Genomic DNA, 26,776 nt, shown 5'->3' with positions numbered 1-26,776 from the left:
CCGCGTCTAAAATCTCGCGCGACAGTGTGAAGAGCAAGCTCCCGGGTCACCCCTGCGAATGCGACATACTTTTGAAAGGCTCTCCCATTCATAAGGCAACGAAAATCGGGCCTACTGCTGCTAAGCCCTTCTTTCCATACGAACATGGCTTGGTATACATGATCGCTTGTCGTCGAACGCCTCGCGCAGAGAAGGGCACCTTCGATATTATTCGTGTACCATATTTTTCATTTAAGCCGGGTATACATTTTTTTTTTTATACGTTGCAAATCGTGGCATATATTGCAGTCTGCAAAACGGTCCACTAATAATCAGCATGAGTAACTGCGATATGAAAATTGAGAATTCGATTCCTGAGCCACAAAAACAACTAGGTGCTAAGCTGTCGGGCGTATGTGGTACCGTATTTACTACATGAGCCCATGGATGATGTGTGTACGGAATATGCCGATATCCGCAGAAATGGCTATTTTGAGGCGTTCTTACTGGTGCCGCAGGCGTTTCGCACCGCCGTAAATCAAACCCGTTGCTGTCGAGGTTTCTTGTGTTGGCCGCTCGGCGCGCAAGCCTATCTGCCGGGTCATTTACTAAGCGCGTGTGCGTCAGGTTTTGCTTTCACCGGCTGAGCTTGTACTATACCCCTCCCCCATAGCTGTGCAGCCTGGCGACGTGAACTGCGTGTGCGAGGAGCGAGCTGTGCCTCTTTCGAGTCGAACAACAAAGCGTGCTCGTCAGTTTTTCCTATTGCGTGCCCAGAGTGGAGAGGGAGAAAAAGTGGGCAAGGGTTGCAGCAACGGAGCTTCCTTCCATTGCTCGCGCTGCACACGCGGCGCATAAATTCGTTCGGCGCGCCACTCTATTGTTATTCCGAGTGCGCTGCGCCCGGCAGCGGGAGCGGCGTTTTTGTTATTTTCGTCCGGCGCTGTAGCGGCATTAAGGTGCTTTTGCCGGAAGCCGGCGCACCCGTGTGATCGTGACGGCACCTGCGTCCTTCGCGTTTGCGAATCTCGCGCTCTGTGACTGAATTTCCGCGCTTAGTGCTCGCTGCGTCACGTCATTGTTGCATCTAGTTCCTTCTGTCGTACCCTTCTGCACTTAACCCTCTTGGGCGTTGCCTGCTGTGATGAAGTCGGACTTTATGATCTAAGTCGTGGCAGCATTACTGTTTCGCAAGCTAGTATTTCGTTGCACTGTTGCGCTTCTCTGTCACTCTCTCCCTTCCTGCTTCGTTTACTCTGAAATCATTTTCTATTCCATTTCCGCAATACTGTTCATTGCTAGCGTTTTTTGTGAGCGTGAAGAACGCGTCATATATGTCCATTAACAACCTCCCTGTTCTTACTTCATCTCCTTCTCAGTAACGCAGCGCTGAGTTGAAGAGAGAGGTCGCTCAGGATTTCGCGCGCACCTCCTGAAATTAGTGGGGAGAGAAAATATTGAAGGCATATATTTGTGCCAGCTTTCCTTGCGCAGATGTCCCTCGTTGTTCCTGAAATGGGATTCATAGTCATCGTAGCTTGGCTTACAGTGTGGCCGAAAGGGCAGAGTCCGTCGTCATACCGCTTCAGATGGTTATAATGTAGTGCACGCCTGCACTGCAGCTTTGCGATTGGCAGTACGTTTCTCCTGTCTTGATTTTTCACAGAGCGGAGCTTTGATTAACGCTTGCTATTGGCTCCTCCTGATATCAGTGGGGACAGAAAGTATTGAACACATATATTAGCGCCAGCTTTCCTTGCGCAGGAGACGTCCCTCGTTTTCCCACTGATTTCAGGGAGGGCGAAGGCTGCACACCAATATAGTGCCGTTTCCTACCACAAGTTGTCTCCGTCGTTCGCGAATGAGAGAATCAGTCTGCTCTTGGTTGAACGAATGGCTGCTTAACGGCATGTTTTATTGTTATTATTGTTATTATTATTATTATTCGCAGCGCGTTCTGATTTTTTTTTTATTTATTGTTTCGGATATCGAAAGGGGTGCAATATCTCGTATCACCCCCCCCCTCTCTCTCTATCTCTCTCTCTCTATCTCTCTCTCTCTCTCTCTCTCTATCTATCTCTCTCTATCTCTCTCTCTCTCTCTCTCTCAAACTCATCTATCTTGAACGAGCTCATTTGGGACGTTCCCTTTGATCTTACCCATCGCGCGGTTTCCGCGGCTTCGAACCAAAATGAAGCAGTGCTCTAGAAGTCTTTCCTTGCGAAGGTAACAGGATTTATTTCGTACTTTTCGACGTCGTAGCGGGGTGTCAGAAAAAGAAAATATATATAATAAGCTGAAAACGCACAGCTTCCGCTCCGGCTCGTACAGTGTGCGCCCCCGCCACTCTATTTGCCCGCATGTTTCATTCCGTGCGCTTTCTCCCAGCGCGCGCGCGTGATTAGGATTCCCGTTCTCTCATCGCCGTCTTTAAAAGTTTCCGCTAAAAATTTTAGAAGAACCGCGCGTGGCACTCGTGCTCGCACACCACTCCGACACACACGCACGCACACGGCACGGGCGCGCGCGGAATACTGCTCGAACGTGCTCTCGGCGGAAACACCGCAGCGCGTACTCTGCGGGAAAGCGAAGGTGGCGGGAGGTGCTTCGAGAATCAACACTTTTCTTGCTCTCCTGTCGCGCGGTACTCCGAACCGACAGGCTTCACTGATAGAGCGGGCCGACGCTTCGCTTCCTAGTTCGGAACGACTCTCTTTCTTATCCGCAGCCGTCGTCGGTGTCCCGGCTGCTGGTTTTCCAGTCTCTCCAGCGTTAGCGCTGCTCTTCGGAGGCGCACCACGATGGCGAGGAAAACAAAAAAAAAAGGGGGGGGGGGGGGGGTACAGAATAAACGTGGGTCGCCAATTTCTAGCGGGTGGTCTTGCATTTCTCGGGAAATCCTCCTTTCCTCGAGATGCGCTATGAATTTTCAAAAGCAGCCCTCTCGAAATGGATTCGCTCTAGCGCTTCCGATGCCGGCGTTCAGTCAGGCTCGCTCATCGAAGGCGCGCCCAGAATGTGTCGTCGGGTGCCCTTCTTAGACGCAAAGCCGGCCTTTAACACCGACGGCTCGCTTCCCACCGTGACGAGTACGTCGGGAACGTGCTCAGAAAGCCTCCTTCGCAGCAAGCCGTCTCATTTGTTTTCTTCCTCTCTGTTCGTTATGTGCGACCGCATTGCTGTTTACATCGTACTATACTGAAACGTTTAGTTTTTATATCTTTTCTTGAAGCGTATTATAGCTGCTGCTTATGTTGACGTACGAGCGGGTCTTCACTTTCTCGTGCTATTTAAATAATCGACCTTTATTTTAGCGCTATCGAGAAGTACCTGTTGCATTCGGCCACGAACGTATACGCCTGCTGTGATGTTTTCAGGCGAAATTCTAGAGCACAGGTTTTACCTTAGATACTCGTAGGAGCCACGTTTTCAATTTACGCGTCCTTTCAGTATATACTGCGTGGTTCATGTGAGGTCATGCTGCGCTGTTCTTGTGAACACGCATGTAGCAACAGACAAACATTGGTACCGCGAACGGTTTCAAAGGCAGTGGTTCAAAGACATTTGTTAGTTTGGGCCGTATAAAATAAATTGCCCTGCCCGCACCGTTGGTTCAAAGAAAGAGCGAAATTAACTGCGACTATATGGAGAGCATGGACAGCGCACTGTGGTACGAGTTGTATTTTCTCTTCGTACTATTGTTGTGTGCCGACTAGCTTACATCCCCATATTAACTAACCCAGCTTATTATTGACTAAAACAAATTCAGATTAAAATTGATATCAATGTTTCATCTTCCCGTGGCGGTCATATTATCCGGTCTCTCCCTCTCCTGCCTTGGAAGAGGAGACCAAGATTCCTCTCTCTAGCTCTCCCTCACTCTCTCTACGTTGCCGCTTACCCACCGTGGAAGGCGACAGATTTTAGGCGGATCTCGAACTATACAGGTGGCAATTATTGTATGGCACTGCCGACAGCTTTTCGTCCCAGTATGGCTCTTGTGCTGTCGCGTTGGGTTATCTGTGCTATCTTTGCTTTGTTACTGTGCTCTAAATTTTAGTATTTTAGTTATGGTCGTTACTGCGTGTGACTTAAGATACTTTTCCTTCTCTTCACGGCAAGTGTTTACAAACGACCTATCCTCTTGATTACCGTCGTATCTGTCCGACTGAGACTAAGCGGTGAGTTCCTGAAGTCAGCTGCATTAACTGTGAACTACGAAGTCCTCACTGTGTACGTAATTAGCAGTATACTCTTCCTGACTTAGTCACAAGTCACTCCACCTTTGAACCGCTCTCAGAAGAACATGGAACCTCTCTGAAATACCCGAAAGCACCTAGCGTCGGCAGCCACTTTTGCATGGTGTATGTATCCAGTGTTGCCCGCACGGCCATTCATAAAGAAGCAAGAAATCCTTTATTTTTATCATCATCATCATCATCATCATTATTATTATTAAGCGCGTATTTAGTGAGCTGTACTACACTCTCGTAAGACTCGAGTTCAGTCCGGTATCACTGTTTTTCGGAGCATAGTCGAAATGTCGGGTCAAAAAACAAAGTAGCATTTAGGTGCAAATGACTCCTCGGCTTGTTTCGGGCGCCGCTTTTCTTTTTTTCTTTTTTTGCCTACAGGATACTGAACTGTGAATCTACTTTCTTGTGTTTCCTGTAAATACACCCTTCCCATATACGTCACCGCAGAGACAGCATTGTCTCGCGTGCGCGTGTGGTGACACTGGGCCTAATTTTCTTTACCCCTATTGCAGTCCACAATACTTTGCGACGAATCGTCCATTACGCCCTCCAGTGAAGCGACACGTGAACCCATTTAAAATAGCGCTGCCGCTAGTCATTTTTTTTTTTTTCTCCTTGGAGTAGAGCCGGGCTCCTTGGCCTGGAACTATGCCGACTAATGTGTGCCCCCCCCCCCCCCCCCCCCCGCCCTCTCTTCTTTTCGCTCTTCTCATTTTCAGGCGGCCTGCGCCATTGATCGGCGGCGGGTCCTAGTCTTTTTTTAATGCGACTTCCTGTGCCTACGGGGAGGGAAAGACGGTGGGTGATAAAGAGGGGGGGGGGGGGGGGGGCTCATTTAGCTGCTCTGCTGCGGGCATTCATGTGGGCTCGCTCCTATGCGCTACTCGCGTTCGATGATCTCGAAACGAAGACTGCGCCCAAGTAGTTGACGAGAAAGCGAGTGCCTGCGTTCCTGCTGGCTGTTTATTTTTCGCCTGGCGCATTTGCTGCCCGGTGTTTTGCGAATTCGAATGAGGTTGAAAATCGAAGGTTAGATTAAGCGTGAGGAGGATAACGCATATGAGCGTCGCAGTACGCACTATAAAATTCGTAATGCTGTTATAACTTTGGGGACATCAGTGCGCCGGATTTTAAATGAATGGATAGCTAACGCATTTAACGCGCCTAACTTTTTAGAGACTCCTTGTCAGAGTCGCGCTTAGTTTACTAAACGCGACTCTGGTTGTGATCATTACGTTTTTTAAATGTGAATCCCTATGTAAATGCAAGTGCAAAGTTGAACATCGTGTCGCACAGCAACGCATGTTGTATTCGATGTCATATCTCCAACGACGTCGAAATTTTGTCTTGGTATGTTGTCTAACGTCGTGCGTTAACCGCTCGAAACGCCACCTGAACGGCCCCTAATTCAGTTCCTCAACTGCATCGTTAAAAAAGCTGGTTGTCATGCTGTGGAATACCTAATCGCCCGCGATTTCTTTTGCGTAGGGATGAGAAAAAGGTCGTCTCGTAGAATGTCGCTGGGAACATGGAGTCCCACTAGACGGAAATAACTATGATGATCGTATTACTGAAGGAAAAAAAAATGCACCAACGAGTACCTTACTCTGTAATGTAAAACTTGAGCGCAGCTCTTTACGTGTGTTGATTTTGATCTGTATTGAGGCGAACATTATATTATAGAGAGTCATTGCTGCACGTACAGTTACAGATCACACTTTATTTTCTACACATGCTCGTTCTTCAAGCTACACTCTTTTCAGTCTTGTGGTCATAGAAGCGGAGATATGTACCTTCTTGGGCCAGTGGCTAGTTCCGAAAGAGTAGGTCTGTACAAGTGTTTCTCGAGCAGTAGGAGGAGTTACGAAGGAGAGGGAAGGTATTTATTTTTTTTTGCGCATAAGCAGTATGAAGCTCTTGTTTGTCTGTAGATTGAAGTCTCTCATTACTAACATTGTTGGCGATCTTGTGCGGTTATTGCGTGGCACACGAAGTGTACGACGTCTCCAGTAAGCGCGATAGCCGAGAATTAGACAGCCACTGCCAACAAGTCGGGGTCGAACTTTGCAGCATACAGTTCATCTACTTCGTCGAAAGTTCGATGGCTACTGCAGATAAATGTCCACTGCTACCGCTTTGTTGTGCTGTCTCGTAGCACCAAAATGGCGCTGGTAGTCTCTTACTTCGAGGGCGCTGTCGCTTCAACTTTGCGTTAACTGTCGTGTTAAAGGGTCCCTCAGAATCCCTACGCTGCCGTACATCAATCTGTCCGAGACGCCCGTATTCCAGATGCTAAACAACACCGTAGTTCCGATGCCGTTTAGATTTTTTTTTTCTAGGCTGTGTCAACCGTATAATAGCCAGCAGCGGAGCTGCCTTGCAATATTTCAGCGCGTTGTTAATCTTTAGCATGTTTAAAGACGGCTTTTATCTGTTTCGTTAGCATAAAACTTCCCTTTCGTTCAGGCCTGCCACTCTTTCTCCGTCGTAGCACAGCCACACGAACAAGTACTCCAAGACATTGAAAAATTACACGTGTTCGTTTTTCCTCCACCTTCGCTTCTGATGAGTCTGTTTTACTAACAAGGTTTCGTATGTCATCAGTGGTGGTTTGATTTGTGAGGTAATATCAGCTAGCAATGTATATCGAAAAGGAAAACTGCGAGACAACTCATTCTCACGCAGGGTAGCTGCAAGCGTTATACCCACCTGGCCATCTAGCGTGCATGCATATGCTGTTCTGGGGCTCCACTCAGTTTAAACGCGGCCTAAACTTGAAAATTTCAGCACGAGTGCTAAAATTCTGCGAGAAATACAGATGCAATAAACGTTCCCTAATAAAGTGTTATTCGAACTCGCAAATTGTCATCAAGCCGGGGCGGGGCAAGCGCTTCTTTTTGTGGGATTCTAGTGGCAGTAGTACGTGGACTTTTTTTTTTTTTTTTTTAAATTGTAATATAAAAGAGTAAAAAGATGTTTACAAATCCTGGTATCTGCTTTCTTAATAACTGAAGCGCCGGAACCGGGCGGCGGAAATCAAGAGATAGCGAGGAGTAAGGGAGGGGAAATCAAAGAAGTGAAGTTCACGGGAGATGTCAGGATTGGTTATAAAAATTAAACACTGTAACACTGCGCTATACGGTCCGCAGTAGCGTGTTTGATGCCCGCCTGCGAATGTCTTAGTTCACTAAATATTTTTCTCGCTCCCGCCAACCTCATTAGAGAGGAACATCCTTCCATGTCGACCGTAGCGATGCTTTCAGCATTTCAAGCCAAGCGCCATCCAATGCGGCGCTGCTGTCCCAGCAAAATTAGAAAAAAAAAAAAAAAGAAAGACAACCTCGGCAACAGCGAGATCTTTTGGTGTAGCCCCCCGCTATCTTGCGGAAAAAAAAATCCCCTTCAATAGGCAGATATTTTATTCAAGCTGGGCTTCTCCTAATACATTCCTGTGCAAAGCGGAGCACGCTTTACAGGACGTGGTAAGCAGTAAGTACTGCTTTTACATTTTGTCATAGCGGCACACAGCATGCCATCCCATATTGACTTCTTAAAAACCCTAATTCGCTGCATAATCGGAGAGGCGTAAAGAAAGGGGGGGGGGGGGGGGGGGTCTGGAAGCTATGCGAAAGGCTGAAATAAAGATAATGAGAAAAAGTATCGAAGGACAATACCCTTCAACTAAGCACTTGTCTAAGGTTTTTGAAAAGAAAAAGAAAGAACAACATTATCGTAGGTGCAAAGACGCAGATTATCATTTCTTTATTTGTCAATATTTATGCTTCCTTTTTGCACGTCTTTGACTTGCCGAACGGCGACCGAGGACGTCTATGGAGATTTCATTGTCGCGGCACATTTGGGCGTTCTGACTCTGAAATTAGAAAGCTTATTATTGAGGCCCAAATAGAAGCATGCGGGTATGAGATCCGTGTGCAAATTCCTAGCTCCTATTATCGTTCTTTTCTTTCGCGTTCCGCGTTTTGCATTGCTGATTCCTATCTTACTTTCCGGTTTGTTACGATATGAGTCTTATTCGCCTTTCAATATACATTAATGCCAAAGCGGATAACCACCTTTGCTCTGCTTCAAGCGGGTGACTGTGTGTTTTGATTTTAAAAACAAATGTTTGACGGCTGTATAATTCGCTTTAGTGCTTGCATTAAATTGATTCTTACTGCTCTTTTCTTATGTGGAAAATGTTTCAGGGAGAACTGCATTTTAAATCAGCTACTAGACATTGGAGTGCGCTGAATTGCAATTTCGATATTCACAGCCGTGCGTATCGTTTCACTCACCTTTCCCTTTGGAACCGGTTTCTTTCTTCTTCTTTTTTATTTGGAGTTTTTGTTTATTTGAAATTGGATGTTTTGTTTTTACATTTTAAAGACACGTGCATATAACCATGCGGTTCTCTAGTTAGTCCACTTTTTCTGTGCGTATTTGCACTAATCGGTCAGTTTTTGAGAGACTAGACCGAGCTTGGCATGATTTGGAGTTGAAATCTAATTACATAGTGGCATTTGACAATAAGCATGCAAACTATTACGGCACTGACAAGAGACGCAGTTCAGTTGAAATCTTATCGCATAGTGGCATTTGACAGATGTAATTATCATTTAAGCGATTGTGGCATTGACAGTAAACGCAGCTCTTGTTAACGCTGCTTGTACAGGCGTGGTATCAACTCTTACAAGCAGTTTTGGTATGAGGCCTCTCCCTTTCTTTTCTTCTCTCGTGCCAGAGGATTTCTCAGCACTGCAAACGGTTCCTTATCTTCCTGTAGTGCCTCGCTCTTTATGGCGTTATCCTCAGAGCGACAAAGAAAACATGCTGGCTGTGTATCGCGGAATCTTCTCATTGGAGATGCTGCTCTTTCTCTTTTCATGGAGCCAGTGCTGCGACTGATATCATATATATTTTTTTTGTTATTTTGACTCGCTTATATCGAACGCGAGCGCGCTCGAGAAAAATTCGTGTGCGCACCCGACACTGTAGTTCCACGTCCTGCCCCCTCCCCTCCCTCTTCACTGAAATCTTTCCTGGAATGCAAACCGGCTTAAAAAAAAAAAAAAAAAAAAAACTGAGAACTATAGCCAACGACATTTTCTTGTACGAGCCTCCACTATAATTACACCGTTTTCTTACACCGATGAAAACCTACACTAGAAAACTTGCACTGCCGAATAACGTGCCCACGCCACAACAAGAGAAAACGAGGCCAGAAGGGCAGCCATTGCTCGTGTGTACTGTAGTACTGTTATCGGCAGCGGATAGTATCGGCTACAGGGCTGTCTTCTGTTGGCTTTCTGTGGGGGCGCCACCTGCGTGCTACTTATTGTTTTGTTTTTTTATGAGTTGCCGTGGTTGTGACGGAATCCTCAGATATAAGGCGCGCCACCTGCGTGCTACTTATTGTTTTTTTTTTTTTTTTTATGAGTTGCCATGGTTGTGACGGAGTCCGCAGATATAAGGCGCTCTAAGAGTTTCATGCCTCATGTTTAAAAAGAAAGAAAAACCGTCGACCTAAATTCTAATAAACGCTGTAGTTAAAATTCGTTACAATATTGCGCGCGGTGTACGGTGTCTTCTAACATTCTTTATCTCTTAGACGTGCTTCGCTCCATCTTTACAGCGTATTTGCTACGCCTTATCTATCAATTTTTTTTTTTTTTTTGTAGTTCTCTTGGCCCAGCAGCAGGGTATTTCAGGCAGCGATGCCATCAAGTGCGACCAAGGCATTGCTTTTCACATTCGTCAGCAGTTGCCATTTTATTCGAGCAGAATGTTCGTTGCTTTCAGCTGATCAAAAAATTGCATATTCGTGGCTTTATTATTTCCTCATTGCTCGAAGCTTGAGGTCCAGCGCCGTCCTGTCGGTGCCTTTAAAGTCAACTCAGTGAGATGCAGTCACTCTTGATCGTCGGCTCCCTGTCGTCTTTTGGATGGCCGAGAAAATTGCATCGCTCGTCGCTGTTTACGGCAAGTGGGGAGAAGCGGCAGTGTCTTACTCCGCTTACAGGTAGCACTTCCACTTCTGTTATGGAACGCAGAGACTAGGCGAAAGAGGAAGCAGTAGCCTGTTGTCATCGTTCCAGCTGAAGTTTCGTGCCTTTCTTTCTTCGTGTTCATTACTGTCACGTGATATCCACAGCATGGATGGCGCCTCTTTCGTCTTTTTTTTTTTTTTTCATAGGGCTATTTTGTTCAATAACACGGGTGTCGAGTGCAGTCAGAAAACTTCGTCATTATTATTTCGTTGTAAAATCCCGAAGGCGTTATTGTGTTCGTTTCTCTTCGATATCGTCGTTCAATTGCTGCTCCCACTTGCAGCCGTTTATTCGTTTTTTGGCATACGGAAGGTGTACTAAGAGGAGGCGAGAGCAGCCCTTTTGTCTCCGAGCGTAGCTTTTACCCCGTTGTTCTATCGAAGCTGGCGGACTTCCTCTTCGCAAGGCGCCTGTCTCCGACCTGATCCTCTGGCGCTTTTCGGGAAGCCATTCCTCATCTTTTCCTTCACGCAGCAGCAGCAGCAGCAGCAGCAGCAGCAGAGATTACATTTCTGCAGCAGGAAGGAGAAAAAAGGGAGGTGCCTAAAATAGCGGTGGTTTGGGAGAAGAATGGAGACGGGGCTTTCGGAAGGGAAGAGGCTAATCACCGATTATGGGCAGCGGGGATCCTCTGGACATCTCCTCCGCGCGCTCCATCTAGCGAGTGCAATCACGGCTGGCATAACTACCCTCCGTCTTGCCCTCGTCGTTCGAAAGCAGCCTCAGCAATCGTGAGGAGAGAAGTCGGCCACCTTGTTCCATCCTTTCCTCTGCGCCATCCCGAAGACCGTGCTTGCGTAGATGGGCCCTCAACTGCAGATGGTTCTTTCCCGACTGTGTTCCGATGTGCCTCTACTTATTTCTCTTTTCTTGTTGCCTTGCGGTGGAGGAGGAGGCGTGGTGATGGTGGTGTGAATAAAAAAAGAAAATCCGAGTGGGGAAGAAAAGGGTTCCTCCGGGCGCCACAATCAGAAGGATCATTGCACCATCATAACCCCATCCCCCTTCACCCCGGGAGGCTGTATGTGGCCAATCATCAACGAAAGGCCCTGTTGATTGTCGGCTCTCGACGCTTAAATGCCTTAGTAGCATTCCGTTGGCTTCTCCTATGTTTTAGAGAATTTCTTGTCTTTAACGGGAATTGTTCGTTACTCTTTTTCTGCTGCTCATCGCTATTCTTGTTTTGCTTCTCTTTCCCTCATGGGATGGACTTTCTAGCTGACCTCTTTTGGACGTGTCGCGTTGTACATCTGCAGCCTTGGCGCTGCATATCATTTGCATACATCATTTCCGCATAATGCACGGAAAGCGACGTATTGTTGATAACTGAGCGACTATAAATGTGACACTAAGCAGATTTTTTTTCTTTTAACCTAGAAAAGGCGCAAGGATGCATACATTTCCTGTCAACATGATGTGTGTTATGGGAGGGATCTGGGCAGATTCGAAGCTGTAACTCATTACCGCCACCCAGTGAAACAAGCGGATCCTCAAAGTCATAACTTTTTTTTTTTTTCAAATAAATGGAGCGGCCTTTTGTTAAAGCGTGATAAATCAGTAGTTGTTCTTTATGGCTTCATTCTACTCAAGGAAGCTGGCATGCATTCAAATTCGTTCGTATAGTGCGGAAGCGGCCTCGCTCCACGCTTTTCCCTTGTGGCGTTGCATGCGCGTGTTGTTGATGTTCTTGATTGCCTTCAATTTATTTTTCGTGTACGTCTAACAAGCATGCCTTTTAGCAATCGAATTGTGGCCGCTTTCTCTGTGGCAGCTTTGTATAGGCATAAAGGATGCGCATTACGATATGACATCAGCTCTGAGGAGCAGAGCTCAACGAGATGGTCTGGGGAAAACACCCAAGATGCGTTTTAGTGAGGAGAAGACTCGCTTTACTCCAACTTGTTTGGCGGCCGTATGCGAATCATGACAGTTTTCAGCACTGAGAACATTGCCTTCCTTTTTCTTTTTTTTTTCTGTTCTTTCTATTATTATTTTATTATTTTTTTGCGAGTGCCTGCGAAACATGATGGTCGTGCCTCAGGAGTGTGCGACTCCTGGTTATGTTAAGCTTATAGGTCATTTTTTATGACTTGCTAGACAAGTTCAGGAGGCATAACTCGTACGGTCGTACGATTAAAGCCTCGATTAACCGAGCCAGTGCCTTGCAAACACAATCTTCTGCACTTGCTAGATTGCGTATAGTTCCTGCCATGCGCATCGCCATTGACGATTGCAGAATTCGCCGAAAATATTTTTTTCTTTGTTTTTTTCTTATGCGACAGCGTAAGGGGTCCCGAAAAGACGATATCGGCGTCGTTGGCCGTGAGCGATAAATTCTGATTGGCTGGCAGGGTCATGACGTCACAGCAACACGACCTCACAGGAATTTGAAACGCCCCACTGTGCTGATGTTAAACTCGACGTCGCACACGGGACGAAAATGCTAAGAACAAGGCATGTAGTGCAAATTAATGGTCGGCGCATGTTCCAAACCATTTTCTTTTGCAGAATAATTGATCTCATCGAAAAAAAAATGTTTCTGCGCTGGGTGCGAAAAGTAAGCAGTAGAATTTTTTTTTTTTTTTTTTTTTTCATGCTCGCCAGCGGCGCCTACGTGACACACGTTAAAGGCTTTTAAGGTGTTAGGGGCACAATTATCCGCCTGTGTATCGTTTCGTAGCTTAGTGCCGGTCGAGTCGACGAATCGGCTGGCCTGAAATCGCGTTGTCTGCAACGCCAACTTTCTCCCTTGGCGCTCTGTAGAATGGCAGCAAATGGGGCGTCGTTATTGCGCGTCTGTATTTTCGCAAAGTGGAAGCCCGTACCGGCTGTTGCTGTGTTTCCCCCGTCTTACCGGGTGCATGATAACCCTGGATCGCTGAAATTTCCCAAGTTTGGTGTTCCTCCGCTGCTGCGCGTAATGTCTTTGACTTTCCGCGCAATCCCAATCGCGTTTTATTGGTCTTCGTTTGAAAAGAGGTCTTCCTACGCTTGGCGTTGTCTCCGTGCGTTAAGAGCAAAGTTTGGCAACATTTCGTAACGCCCTCAACGACGTCAAGTCTCCGTTTTGCGATGTGCTCGAGCATCGACAGCGACTGGCCCTTCTCGATCCGGAATTTGAAGCTAAAACGCGGACGGCCGGTGGGCACGATGCTTGTAGAGGCCGGTCGGAAGTCAGAGGCCGTTGGCGCAACACCTAAGCGGTCGTTGCCGCAACGGACGCCGCTGGACGTTGCACTAGCGCAGTCCGCTTGAAACGTGACGTACCGTGAGCGTCTCTGTTTGCGGTAGCAGTCTGCATTACGCTTTCTTACGGCGCACGTGGGACATGCCCGGTGTGTGGAATGCTCCCGTGGGCCGTGACGCAACAACGGCCGCCCTCCGAGTCGACCGCATTGTTGACGCTCTTGCGCAAGCTTGAGGGAAACACGAGGAAAGTAGGGAGGTCGCCGGGTAAATTATAGAACAAACGGGCCCCGCTATCTTTCCTCAGCCGCTGAGCGGCTTCATGGCCGAGTCTCCCGCGACTGACCCTTTATTGGGGTGGCCTTCTCTGCTCCCGTTTTTTTTTTTTTTTTTCGTTTTTCTTTTTCCTTTATTTGTAGGCTGATGCTGCACACGATTCCTCTGCCGCTTTGCTGTTATCTCCCATGATTCCTTCTAATCTGGTTACGCTCTGTCTTTCTTCGCTGCTTTTGTTTTTGCTTCTCTTCTTTTTTTTTTTTTTTTTTTTTTTTCTTTTTTTGCTGATGGCACCTGTTTTGTTTGGCGGTTCGTTTGCTTGATTTGTATTTATGGGTTCGCCATGTTCGTCTCCACTGGCTGGGCGGGCCTTTCTCGGGGCCACTGTTTCTACTTACGCGTCTTTGGCCAATTTTGCTTAGCTGGGAGCGGTGCACTTCACCACGTCCGATTGCAATTATAGGGAGACCGGTCTAGCAGCTGGAGACTCTCCTGATCTCGATGCTGGACTGATTCCACTTTGCAAGCGTCCAGCGGAATGTACCAGCCTATAATGTCTTCTTCCACGTACCGGATATTAGAAATTATGACACTCCTCAAGACTTTATCTCGCGGTCATTCGCGCGCGTTAATATATGGTTTGAATGAAAAGGACGGAAATCATCACTGTCCCAGCTTTGTGACTGACACCCTCAATAAATGGTGAATTTTAATGCGGAATCGTCTTAACCCAGGAATTCAGATAAATTCTTACCGCCTGTAACGAGGAGTGAAGGGAAAAAAAAAAGGGGGGGGGGGGGTGATATCTTTACTAGCTTACTACACGTAATGGGCAGTTCTTTCCTTTTAATAGATGTTGAGCATTTCTCTGTGGGCGGCTGTCTATTTTTACTTTGCTTGAACTGTGAAATCCATTTCATGCAACAATTTTGTGCATATTTTAATTGCATGTAGATGAATATAAAGAGGTTTGTTGAATGTGAATTTGATCTTTCCCGACAGCACATCTATTCCTGGGAACATGTTTTCGATTAGTGCGGGTTCGTGTAATATGCGATGTCAGTGCACTTCATGGAACCCCACGTGGTCGAAATTATCCGGAGCAATCTACTCCAGCGTCCCTCATATCATGTGTGTCGCCAATTGGGACATTTGTATGTAGGCTCGTATTTGTATGTCATTTTTGAAATAAATAAATAATTTATATATATATATATATATATATATATATATATATATATATATATATATATATATATATATATATATATATATATATATATACATACATACATATAGCAGGGGGGACAGCGGCCGATGTAGCTCAGTTGGAAGAGCACCGGACGCGATATTCGGAGGTCGTGGGTTCGGTTCCCACCATCGGCACGTTGTTTTTTCTTCTACTTTGTGTTTAATTATCTTTCCCCTAAACAGATTATATTACTAATTTCTGTGATTATCTAAGCAAACATTAAAAAAAAAGACATAAAAGTACCATCCCCAACGCTTTCCTTGGCCTCGCCGACTGTTGGCTTCTTTTCTTCATGTATTATAACGAGCACCCTCATTTCCCCTCAATTGATCAGCTTGTAGCTTACGGCGGTCTCGGGTCTGGCAGTCTTGAAGCCATAGGTAGCGTAAGAGGGTTCTAGCACAGCTTTCGCCCTCGCTCTTGATCACGTTCTACGTGACGCTGGCGGTAACAAAGGACGTTCTATGTCCGCCGCTATGGCTGAGGGTGGCGCTGGTGAACACTCTCAAGGTTCGTATACAGACAACATAAATACCGAAGCAAGTAGCAGGGGGGACAGCGGCCGATGTAGCTCAGTTGGAAGAGCACCGGACGCGATATTCGGAGGTCGTGGGTTCGGTTCCCACCATCGGCACGTTGTTTTTTCTTCTACTTTGTGTTTAATTATCTTTCCCCTAAACAGATTACATTACTAATTTCTGTGATTATCTAAGCAAACATTAAAAAAAAGACATAAAAGTACCATCCCCAACGCTTTCCTTGGCCTCGACGACTGTTGGCTTCTTTTCTTCATGTATTATAACGAGCACCCTCATTTCCCCTTCATTTATCTGCTTGTAGCTTACGGGGGTCTCGGTTCTGGCAGTCTTGAAGCCATAGGTAGCGTAAGAGGGTTCTAGCACAGCTTTCGCCCTCGCTCTTGATCACGTTCTACGTGACGCTGGCGGTAACAAAGGACGTTCTACGTCCGCCGCTATGGCTGAGGGTGGCGCTGGTGAACACTCTCAAGGTTCGTATACAGACAACATAAATACCCAAGCAAGTAGCAGGGGGGACAGCGGCCGATGTAGCTCAGTTGGAAGAGCACCGGACGCGATATTCGGAGGTCGTGGGTTCGGTTCCCACCATCGGCACGTTGTTTTTTCTTCTACTTTGTGTTTAATTATCTTTCCCCTAAACAGATTACATTACTAATTTCTGTGATTATCTAAGCAAACATTATATTATATATATATATATATATATATATATATATATATATAAACTCGGTAAATCAGACCGAACACGTTGTCGCTGCTCTTGCGACAGCGTTGGTTCGTTCCGTTTCCCTTTATTTTTTAAGAGCCAGAGTTGTGTATTTCTTCTCGCTTGCATAGCAGCCAGAGTTGACGTGCGACCTAACCTGTCGTTCTTCTTCTTCTTTCTATCCCAGCAGAGTGGAGGCGCCCTTAGGTCAAGCAATCGTGATGGACCCAAGAGCTTGTGGCCTCGCAGTGGAGGGTGAGTACTCTTGGCGTTTCCAATGACTATGACACTATATGGATCCCGGCTCTCTGCTATGCCGGGATCCTTTTGAAGGCGTGCATAATGAGTGCTATTTTTTTATCTTTAGAAGGCCCAGAATTTTAAGGAAAAGGTAACTGGCTATAGATTTTATAGTAACTGTTTTATATATAGTAACTGTTTTAGCCCTGGGGCTATATGGGTGCTGCGGCGGACACCAGGTAAAAGGCAAACTACTTCCATAAACTTCCTAATTAACTAAGTACGTTAATTAACTTTTTCATTTTAGGGTGCATGTTGTATTTGCAGAATTCGAGCTCGTCTCTAAATACTATGGCCGAGAAAAAGATATTCTTAAAAAAAAAAAAAATTATTGCGCGCGTCATAAGGCCCTGAAGTGTCACCCTGATAGGCAGTTTCACGCACTAGCACAGTGCATGTGGCGTAGGTCGCTCTACCAAGAGATTTCGTCACTCGGCTCAGTCGGCTGGCATCGCCTGAGAGCCAGCTAGATGCACGCACGGCGGTACGTTCGTTGCCAATTTCGTTTCTACCGTAGCCATCGGTACCCAATGCGCACAGTTATTACGCTTGCAGGCCAGCCTCAAAGTCCGCAGTTGCAGAGCGATCTATGCTGGACGCGCCGCTGGCGCTGTGGTAATGAGTGAAATCGCCTATCAGGGTCACATTTAGCAGAGTGAAGAGCTGGGCCAGTTAGGACATTAGTAGGCCTTGTAAATCGCGTTACAATTTTCTTAAAGAATTTTTTTTGTGGCTATACTATTTTGAAGTCGACCTCCAATTATGTAAATACAGCATACCCCCTGAAATGAAAAGTAAGAACGTTAATTGACATGGTTAGTTAATTAGCGAACTAATTAAATCTTTCTGACTCATGGCTCTGTCCGCCGTAGCCCCCAATAACGTTCTAGAGTTAAAATTAATCATAAAAAAACACCCGGTCATAACTTAGCTGTGACCGCTTTAGCTGCGGTAGCTATGACGCTTTCCGCCTATTCTTCGGCTGTGACCTTTCTTTTTTTTTTTTTTTTTTTTCGCGCAGCTCTCGAGTGTCGTTACTGGGGGCGCCGGTCATCGGATGTAAAATTTCATTGAAGTTTATGCAAGTTACCGTAAATTCTGCATTCCGCTGTATATTTCCGTGTGCTATGCGTACTGAAAAGTTAGAATTTTGGCCTTAGCGGACTACCCACAGGTCCGGACCGTACGGTATTCTGTATTTAAACAATTGACCAGTAGCTTAAAATGCCACATGTGATCTTAAGTGACTGATTCTGAGTGCACGGGGGGTGATTCTGTAATAAATTACACAAAAGGCATAGACACACGGGGAGTACTGTACAATGGAGCTGAGTTATGCAACGAGCGGAAACTGTATACAGTAAGGATAGACAATGCAGCGTGCGCTAAGTGTACAGTGGGAGTGGACTACACACCTTGAGCGAACTATGCAACTCGCTGACTGTACAGTGGTTGAAGTACAAGGAAAACGCGGAGCATACACCCAGAGTGAACTCTGCAGCTGTTGCGCATTATACAGCGGTTGCAAACTTTAGCGAGGTTGCAGGCTGTACTGTCTTTACAGCGGTTGCGGACTTTACAGTGGTTACGGACTGTAGCATGTGCGGACTGTACTAGAGGAGTGGACGGTACATCCTGAGCGAACTATGCAGCGGTTGCGGGCTATAAAGTGGTTACGGACAATAGCATGCGCGGAATGTAAAAGTAGAGCGGACTTGCACCTGAGCGGACTATGCAGCGGTTACGAGCTATAGAGAGTCGCACTACGTACTGTTGTATAACTTTGAGAGTACTGCAGAACCTGTAGTGGTGGAAATGCGAAAGTCTAAGCGTTGCTGCTGCTATTTCGGCACTGGACACGTCGGCATCATTTTTTATTTTTGTTCTGTCACGCCTCCTGGCAGATTCGCTCAACACTACGCTCGCGGACTTCAACCGCATTCGCCTATAGATAGCGTATGTGTATGACATATTTTAGAGTTAAATATTTACTTTGGTTTATTGAAGGAGCGGCGCAGACTGAAGTTATGAAGTCGACGATCTTTACTGCACAGCGCGAGAGAGTGCTGATCGATTGCTGCGATAGTAAAGGAGAAGAAGGGAGTCGTACACCGTAAAAATATTTTATTGCAAAATAAATAAATTTTCTGGCAGCTGTCCTGCCAGAAACTATCTGTTCTGGTAAATTTTCGATTTTTAATTTTTCTGTCATTTTAGTTTTTTTTTTTCTGTTTGCAACTGATAGAAAATTTTTGTAAATTGACAAAAATTTTCTCTTATGCGGCGTTTTTTTTTTTTTTTTTGCGCAGTTAAAGATGTGATCCAAATATATCTTTCTTTACTCGTCTTTCATTTCACGTTACCTGCCTGTAACAACAAAATTGCGTTAAGTGCCAACTTCTTCAATGAACACCATTTCTAAGGCGAAAGCCTTGCCTTCTTCACACACCGAGGCATCAGTCGCAAATGTAACATGTGAGGGAAAGGTCATCAAGTAGTCTTTTAGTACGCTGTTTATTAAAAAGGAAGCCATTAATATGGCATACGTGGATAAGTATAACCGAAGGTTATATTCTCAAATGATGTGATTGACCGAACCGGAACAATTTCAGGCATTCGCACATTTAGTGGCCCCAGCAAGGATTCAACCAAACGCATTTGGGGAGACTAAAGGCGAGACCACCTTGCACAAAGGAATTCATCTGGCTGAGTAAAGAAAATCAGCTAGTTCGCTCCACCCGTCGGGGTGGCGCAGTGGTTAGGGCGCTGGACTACTGTACCCAAGGATGCGGGATCGAATTTCGACCTTTCCTGTGAAGGCGAAGCATGACTCGGCCACACGTCAATTTCACCAGATTCGAAGAAATTGGTCTAATATTGTCTAAGACTAACCCTTCACATTGCTTTTTGAGAACAGGGAGAACTATTGAAAGACACGAAACTTCCGGAATCCACGGGGTCCTAATGGAGTAATTTACAAGCTCCAGTAAATCATTGAGAGATTTGTCGAGAATGTGTTTAATTATCCCAGAGGTGACCCAGTCAGGGCCAGGAGCTGCAGCAGATAACCTTTTCAACTTGGGAGAGGTCAGAAACAGAGACACAAAGTCGTTGTAAGGGTTACCCATTGTGAAGGGACGGGGAACACCGCCGAAAAGCGGCGCTCCAGGCTTCTACCTATTTCTTCTAATGAATTTCCAAGTTCTGCCGCGGTCAAGACAGATGAGGGTCTGTTGCAAAGCATGCATCGGCAACCTATTCCTCGATCTCGGGAAGCGAAACATAGCTCGTCTGTTTTCTGATCTAAATAAATACTCATAATTCTGTTCATCATATTCTCACTTTGCACGCGACACTGTCCGCTTAAACGTTGCTGCGAAAAATTTGTAATCTATCCAATTTTGGGGGGCATCGGTCGTCAATTAGTTTTTTTCATGCTGCCCTTCGCCGCCTATAATCCCTAGCACATTCCGCGTTCCACCAAGGACTCGGAGAAATGTGTTTACCACTCCGGACTGCCAATTCAGATTGCTTCCGCTCTCGACCTGTTGCGCCCTGCACTCCATCAGTTACAGGGGCGCAACGATGTGCAGAAATCACCCCTGCAGGGGAGAGCTTCTCAACAGTCTCAGAAGGACTCAGTCTCGAATCGACACCCCGCACTAGTTTTAGAGCATGCCAAGTGCGGATACAGTAAGGAACGACAGTGTCTATGCCGTGCGCTGGAGCATCTAGATGGACGCCTATTGACTGAAACTGAGATTTTAGGTCCCTGGCCACAGCGATCGTCTGCGGTGAAGGCCTCCCAGGCACTGCTCCGCTTTATGAAAAGCACAGGCCTAATCGAAAGACTATGATTTTGCTGTTATGTTACGTGATATGACATTGACGTGATGTGATGTGACTGTACTAACTTCACCCATCCTTCTCTCACAACTTTTATATCCACTCACCCCTTTGCCCCAGTGCAGGGTAGCAAACCGGTTTCTTTTACGGGATAACCTCCCTGCCTCTCCTCCTCTTCTTCCTCTTTCTCCTCCTCCAAGTGCGGGCGGATTAAAAGCGCTTACCGAGTGATTTCCAAATTTAGAACGCTTGGGTAAGTGCTTCACATTGGCCTGGTCCGCCGATCTGCACAAAGTGCTTCCTTGGCCGAACTGGCGGACGTTAGAGATGTGAATAAATAGAGGTGATATCTCCTCCAACGCCGTCTGCACTGAATCGAGGTCATTGAACTCAATGACGCCCCCATCCGAAGGGACGAGCGCAACAGAAATGCTGCTGATGTTACCCTGAAAGAAAGCGTCCAGGGGAAGCTGGTCTTTGGGAAGGCTGGCTGACCAGGGGGAGGTCCCCTGGCCAGGAGAACAGGGCGACATCTGTCCAAACCACCAACAAACACCCTGAAAAATGAAAAAGAAAACCTCACAATCAGACTCTACTCCTACCGCGCTCTGTCTCCTTTCACTTTCGAGAGCATCTGTGCTTTGTATAGCCGAACGTTGAGGGCTCTGGCTTGCGCCACGTCCAAGCATGCCGATGGATGTGGAATGATCGGTTACACCGCAAGTGTTTCTAAGCACTTGTTGGAGCAGGTTAAGTGGCAGCTGTGCGAGTACCCTTCTACGTACGCTACCGTTCAGTCTAGACTGCTAGATACCTAACTCTCGATGTGCGTATTCTAACGAACCCCCCTCCCTCCCTCGTCCTGCTCTCCTTTTCTGTTCGACAACGAAACTTTGAAGAACCAACTTTCTTATTCTTACTTTTTTTTTTTTTTTCGTTTTATTTTCAGCACTCTTTCGACGATGTGGTTTATAGACTGTTTCATCGCACCGTCATCGAACGCTGCGTTCTTAATAGCGTCAGGGAACTTTTGCCTAATTGAATTGATGCAAGGGTCATGTGCTCTGTTTTTATTTTTTCCGCTGCGCTGTCATAAATATCGAGTGTCTTCGTGCGAATTCTTATATTTTGTTCGTCCTTCTTGCTACCTCGCAGGCCGGAGCATAATCCATTTTACAGCAACATCGACTCGATGCCTGATATCAGGCCTAGAAGAAAGTCCATTCCTCTTGTCAGCGAGTTGGTAAGTGCTGTCATTCTCTCATCTTATTTTCGGTCGGTGGGCGTCCGTTTCCAAAGCCTTCTTCTGCTTGTTTCTTGTTTTCTTTATTGTGATTCGCGCATTTTGAGTCGACACCGTAAAATAAAATAAAATAAAAAGATACAGAGGACCATAGAAAAAATTCATATATTTCGTCGCCACTGTGCTCTGCGTGACGCTAGGGCTTGCCCCGAACAAGCACGACTTACTACCCCAAGCGGCTTGACTGCATAAAACTTACACGAACTTTCGCGCTGTTGACTAAGAGCGTAGTAGAAACTCGTTCACGCAGTTTACTCAGTCTCACTGAAAAGCTGGAACCGCGACTTCGTATTAGGTGAACAAGAACATAAAAAGGAAGCCGCTTGAATTTGAGTGGCTGATAGGTCGGTATTGGGGAATATATATATATATATATATATATATATATATATATATATATATATATATATATATATATATATATATATATATATATATATATATATATAATATATATATATATATATATATATATATATATATATATATATATATATATATATATATATTGTTTACCGGGCATGAAAGAATCTGGCTCAATTCTATTTATTTTCTCTTCTCACGGTGCAAGCTGTCGAGTAGCGCGACTGAAAGGTTTTGCTGCTGATGGAGACAAAAGTACTTGCGTCGTTCGTTTCCTTGGGAAAGTGCTTTCTTTTTTTTTTTTTTTTTTTTCCTTTACACATTGATGTCAGCCCGTAGAACAGAATACAGAATAAGGCTGAATGGCTTTACGAGAACATTCGTGTGATTGATCGCTATCGATTCCGTGTCAAGAATAATAACGGAAGAATTTTACAGCTGAACACGCCAGAGCAACTGCTTGGCTAACTTCATATTTTTGTTTTTCTGTACACAGATAATTCAAATGCAATCTTTCTCGTGTTCACTTGCTACGCGGAGAAGGGGCTGGGTCCATTCTTGGTGCTAAAAAAAATGTGCTCTTTTTCTCACTTTTTTTTTTTCTTGCGAGAAAAGGTGTACTATCGAATATGTGTCTAGAGGGCGCGGCAAAGCTAAGCTCATTCATTCATTCATTCAAAATACCTTTCAGAAGGAAATGCTTTAAGGGGTGTAAAAACTGTAACTATAAAACTAATGAACAAAAATACGATGCAATACTCAAGGTAAAATGAGATCGAAGTGTTAATGCTAGACAAATCTATTTGCAGCAGCATATTCAAATACTTCAGAGTTCGTTGTGAAGCACGGAAGTTCCTTAAGATCAGAGTGATCCTTGACTTTCCCCTTACATAGATTTTAAAGTTGAAGGGGTCCAAGAACATTCACTCTTGTCTGGGGTCTTTTGACACGCCCTGTACAGTTTCATTGCTTGGTCTGTGCCGTTCATCCGCGGAAAGCCTTCTTTTTTTCTTTTTTTTCTTTAATCACTTCATCGTTCACAACTTTTTGTTGTTTGGTTCGCGTTTCAGTTTCTTGCGGCGTTCTAGCGAAAGCAGCGACGCGTGATATTGTTGCTGCGTTTAATCACGCACCCACGGTATACACCGAGAAACTTCGTTTGCCGCGAGAGCGATTGAGTCTTCGCAGCGCTTATGCCGCGAGGCAAGTTAATTACAGACCGCCATCGGTGTATCTCCGCGTCGAAGCAAACAAGGAGAGGGAAGAGATATTTGCGCATGCTCGCGCGGAACTCGGTGGTGGTGGTGGTGAAAGCATTTATTATAATACATAGAGGTATATACACAAGGTGGGATGCCTAGACAGGCACTCCATTGGCGTTTGCCGCAGCCCGGGCGCGCTGCGTTAAGACCTTTTGGGCCTCTAGGGTGCAGCAGCCGGACAGGGTCGCCTCCCAGTTCTCTCGGGTGTGGTTGGGGATAGGGGGCAAAGATGGGTTTTTCTGGCAGGCCCACACCTGTGGAACTCGCGCCTCGCAGCGTTTGCACGACGGGCGGCGGCTCGGTGCTGCGGTTTTAGCAGTGGTTACGCTCCGTCTCACTGAAGCAGTGCAGTCTTCTTAAAGCCGCGGCTACATAATAGGGCTGAGCTCACGATGCCCGTCACGCTCAAGCGCAGCATGTGATATATCGGCCTCACGGAACTGTCCAGCCGCCTAAGCGGCACGAGGAACCTATACTCAGAGGTGTCCATTTACAAACCATTATCACCCAAGAAAAGTCTTAGTTAATTCGCCGCTTAATTTTAGCTACGCCACTTGGAGCTTCCACAAGCGGAGGGAGGGACACGCGTGCAGAGCACGAGTGCACGCGCGCTGCTGTCGTCGGTGTTTGCGTTAGACGCGTCGCGCCGACTAACTTGCACGAAAGTCTAGGCGGGATTTTCCCGTTTCCCTTGCCCGCCTCCACCCTGCTACACTTTCTTGCAAATTCAACAGTATCTTTGTCCCAGCAAGCCTGGGCCGATGGCTAAGAAATAAAATATTTGAGGCAGGCGAGGGAAATCAGTTGCATATTCTTTCCTGCTGTCGATGACGTATATGACGTGATTCTTCCCAATAAAAAATCAGTTGTAAGTTCAGCGCTGGTTCGTGTGTATCGTCTCTTTCTTGGTCTGTTTGTGTTTTGCGCTGTTAAGCCGCCATTTTGAAGCAACACCAACTAGCCCAGTTTGCAGTTCTTCAACACGGTGTACTCATTCGGTGGAGTTATCCTTTTTTTTTTTTGTCGTTTTTCAGTGTTGTCTATCTATCGCTGTGGCAGTTTTCAGTGCAAGCAAAAAAAAAAGGCAAGAGAGCTAGCAGCTAAAGACCTCTTGCAATGGGCTCCAAGGCGCGATGCTAATTTTTCTGTTTGTTGTTTCGTCTTTCTTTTTCTTTTAGTTTATCTGATCACTATCGGCTAAAGAGGGTAGAATACCCACGGGCAGATAGGACACTAAATAAGATGGAAGAAACATTGTTTGTAAAAACAAGGACTTTTCCGAATCCAGCTACCCTAAGTCAGTGGTACCCGGAACAGTTCTCATATCGGTGCAAACAATGTCAGGATAAGGCGGACCTGGTACAAATGATATGGGCGTGTCCAGAAATAGAAAAACATAAATGAACAGACAAAAGCGGAATAATTTTGGGAGACTGTACTGTTGAGCTCACACCCTGAGACTCAGCTAGGTGTAATTCGGCTGGCCGAACACGCCGCCCGAGTCCAGGGGCTCCGGGCCGTCGTGTAGGCGGACAGGTTGATACATATCCTGTATCTATTGGAGATTAAAGTTTTACCACCGCCACCACCACTGGACGTATATGTTGCAAGCTTCCCGCCAGGCTACAACTAACCACCACTGGACGTATACGTTGCAAGCTTCCCGCCAGGCTACAACTAACCACCACTGGACGTATACGTTGCAAGCTTCCTGCCAGGCTACAACTACGTACGCTGCACCTTGCCCGGGCTTAAAATGAAGTCGGTACGTCCCGGAACGGAAAAACGGGACCCGCGGCGCCCCTGCGCAGATGCCTGCCTTTCCATTCAGCAACATCGGCAGTAGCGACAGCGTTTCTTTCGTGCAGGGTTCGCGACCGACGTGTTCGCCCCCGCCTAGTCAAACGGGCACGAATGCCGCTGCTGCGAGGCAGGTGGGGATATGCGCACGTCCGCGCATCTCAGCAGCAAAAACGCGTCAGCTGCCTTTCTCTCTCCTGCATTCGTTGTGTACATTTCCTCCCGTCCTGTTCTCATTCCTTTTTGCTGGCCAACCCTCTGGGTGCCGCGCAGCGGTGCTCCTCGCTTTTCGAAACAATCTCATCCGTCCGCGTCTCGCGACATGTTTGCGGTCTCGCATCGAAAGCGGCGGGTCCGCATAAACAACCCGCTCGGCGGGCGACGGGACGTCTCCCGCGCGACTGAAACCGTGCAGTGTTGTGCAGGCTAGACTCTGGTGATACAACGCCGTTCGTGCATGAGAGCGACTCGTGATTGGCGTCATGATTATTTGCGGTAATCAGGACCTCGCCCGCGAACTGGCGGCTTTCTAACCGGCTTTTGGTTGCCGCGCGGTTTTGTTTGAAGGGGAACGGTGTCGCGTTAATAATGCCCTCAGTGCGTGGGTGCTTACGTGGCGAGCGCGTGCGCAGTGTAAAAATGCGCGCAGGCGACAGCGTTGACGCATCTGACGCATCCTTTTCTCTCCTCGCTGCTCGGCGCATTGAAGCATCGCGCCGACGCGATCCGCCTGTGTCAATACCACGACGCCCGCCCCCTTTGCCGTTCTGCCTTTCTCTCTCTGCTTACCTCCTCTCTCTGTTTCGTCTCTCTTCTTTTCTGCGGTCAGCCTCTTTCCTGTTCAGCGCGCCACGGCTGCTTGTTACTTTTGCAGCCCTCACCCCCCCCCCCCCCTCCTTCCTTTTTTTTTTCCCCCCATTTTCGATTCGCCCTTGTCCCTTGGGCGCTGACATCCAGAGCGAAGAGGAATAAAACAGCGTTAGCTTTGTCACGCTGACATTGCCGTCTAGAGGGGGAATTCGCAGATATTTCAGAAACGTTGGAAGCGAGAAAATGTGGAGCAAAAAAAAATAAATAAATAAGACTAACAAAAGTGAAACGACGCGGATTACTGAAATGTCGCCGCCTTATGTACACTCGGGGTAGCGCCGTAGCGTCCCCGCCGGCGCTTTTCGCACATTTTGCTCTTCAGGCGTCGTTCCTGCCGTCCCCGTCTCATCTGAGAATTCTTCCAGTTTCGCGCCGTGAGCGGCATCGCGTTATTTCTCGCGTGCGCGCATGTGCGTGGCGAGACTTGGAATCCTCTGCCATTTCGAACGCGGCAGGAAACGGACTTGCTCCAATCTTCCTCGCTTCGTGTCGTCATCACAGCGAACACCGTGACGAGCGCACAGCCCACTCTCAAATATCCTGCTGAAACCAAGACGACTGCACCATTTCGCAGCCTTTTTTCTCAAATTTAAAGATTTCTTACCCCCCCCCCCCCTTTTTTTTTTTTTTTTTTCCTACATCGCTATTCGCCTCATCCCGCGGCTGCTCTGGGACGTTGCTGCTCGCCTAATAATGCAAGCAGAGAACTTTGCCCAGCACTGTTTTTTTTTTAGCGACGCCCACCAAGTCCATGTGTCGCCGGTCCAGGCGTTTTACGATGGGCTCTATCC

At 46.7% G+C, this 26,776-nt stretch overlaps 1 protein-coding gene across 5 annotated transcripts in view; it reads left to right on the top strand.

Annotated features, from left to right (window-relative positions):
• The window catches only part of LOC146197787 (protein unc-13 homolog B-like), a 363,959-nt gene that overhangs the window by 265,205 nt on the left and 71,978 nt on the right, over positions 1-26,776 (top strand). For 3 of the 5 annotated variants that reach the window (XM_084593021.1, XM_084593020.1, XM_084593023.1), the window contains exons 11-12: positions 16,429-16,496; positions 21,543-21,630. In XM_084593021.1, coding sequence (XP_084449147.1) covers positions 16,429-16,496; positions 21,543-21,630 — 156 coding nt within the window. The remainder of the gene's footprint in view (positions 1-16,428; positions 16,497-21,542; positions 21,631-26,776) is intronic. The other 2 variants (XM_084593024.1, XM_084593022.1) reach the window with 1 other exon arrangement.

Source organism: Amblyomma maculatum, chromosome 2 (genome assembly GCF_055883805.1).
Source record: "Amblyomma maculatum isolate TAMU_Amacu chromosome 2, ASM5588380v1, whole genome shotgun sequence".
In the NCBI taxonomy this organism is placed as follows: domain Eukaryota; kingdom Metazoa; phylum Arthropoda; class Arachnida; order Ixodida; family Ixodidae; genus Amblyomma; species Amblyomma maculatum.
The sequence above is the reverse complement of the archived record's forward strand: the minus strand, read 5'-3'. Positions and strand labels throughout refer to the sequence as shown.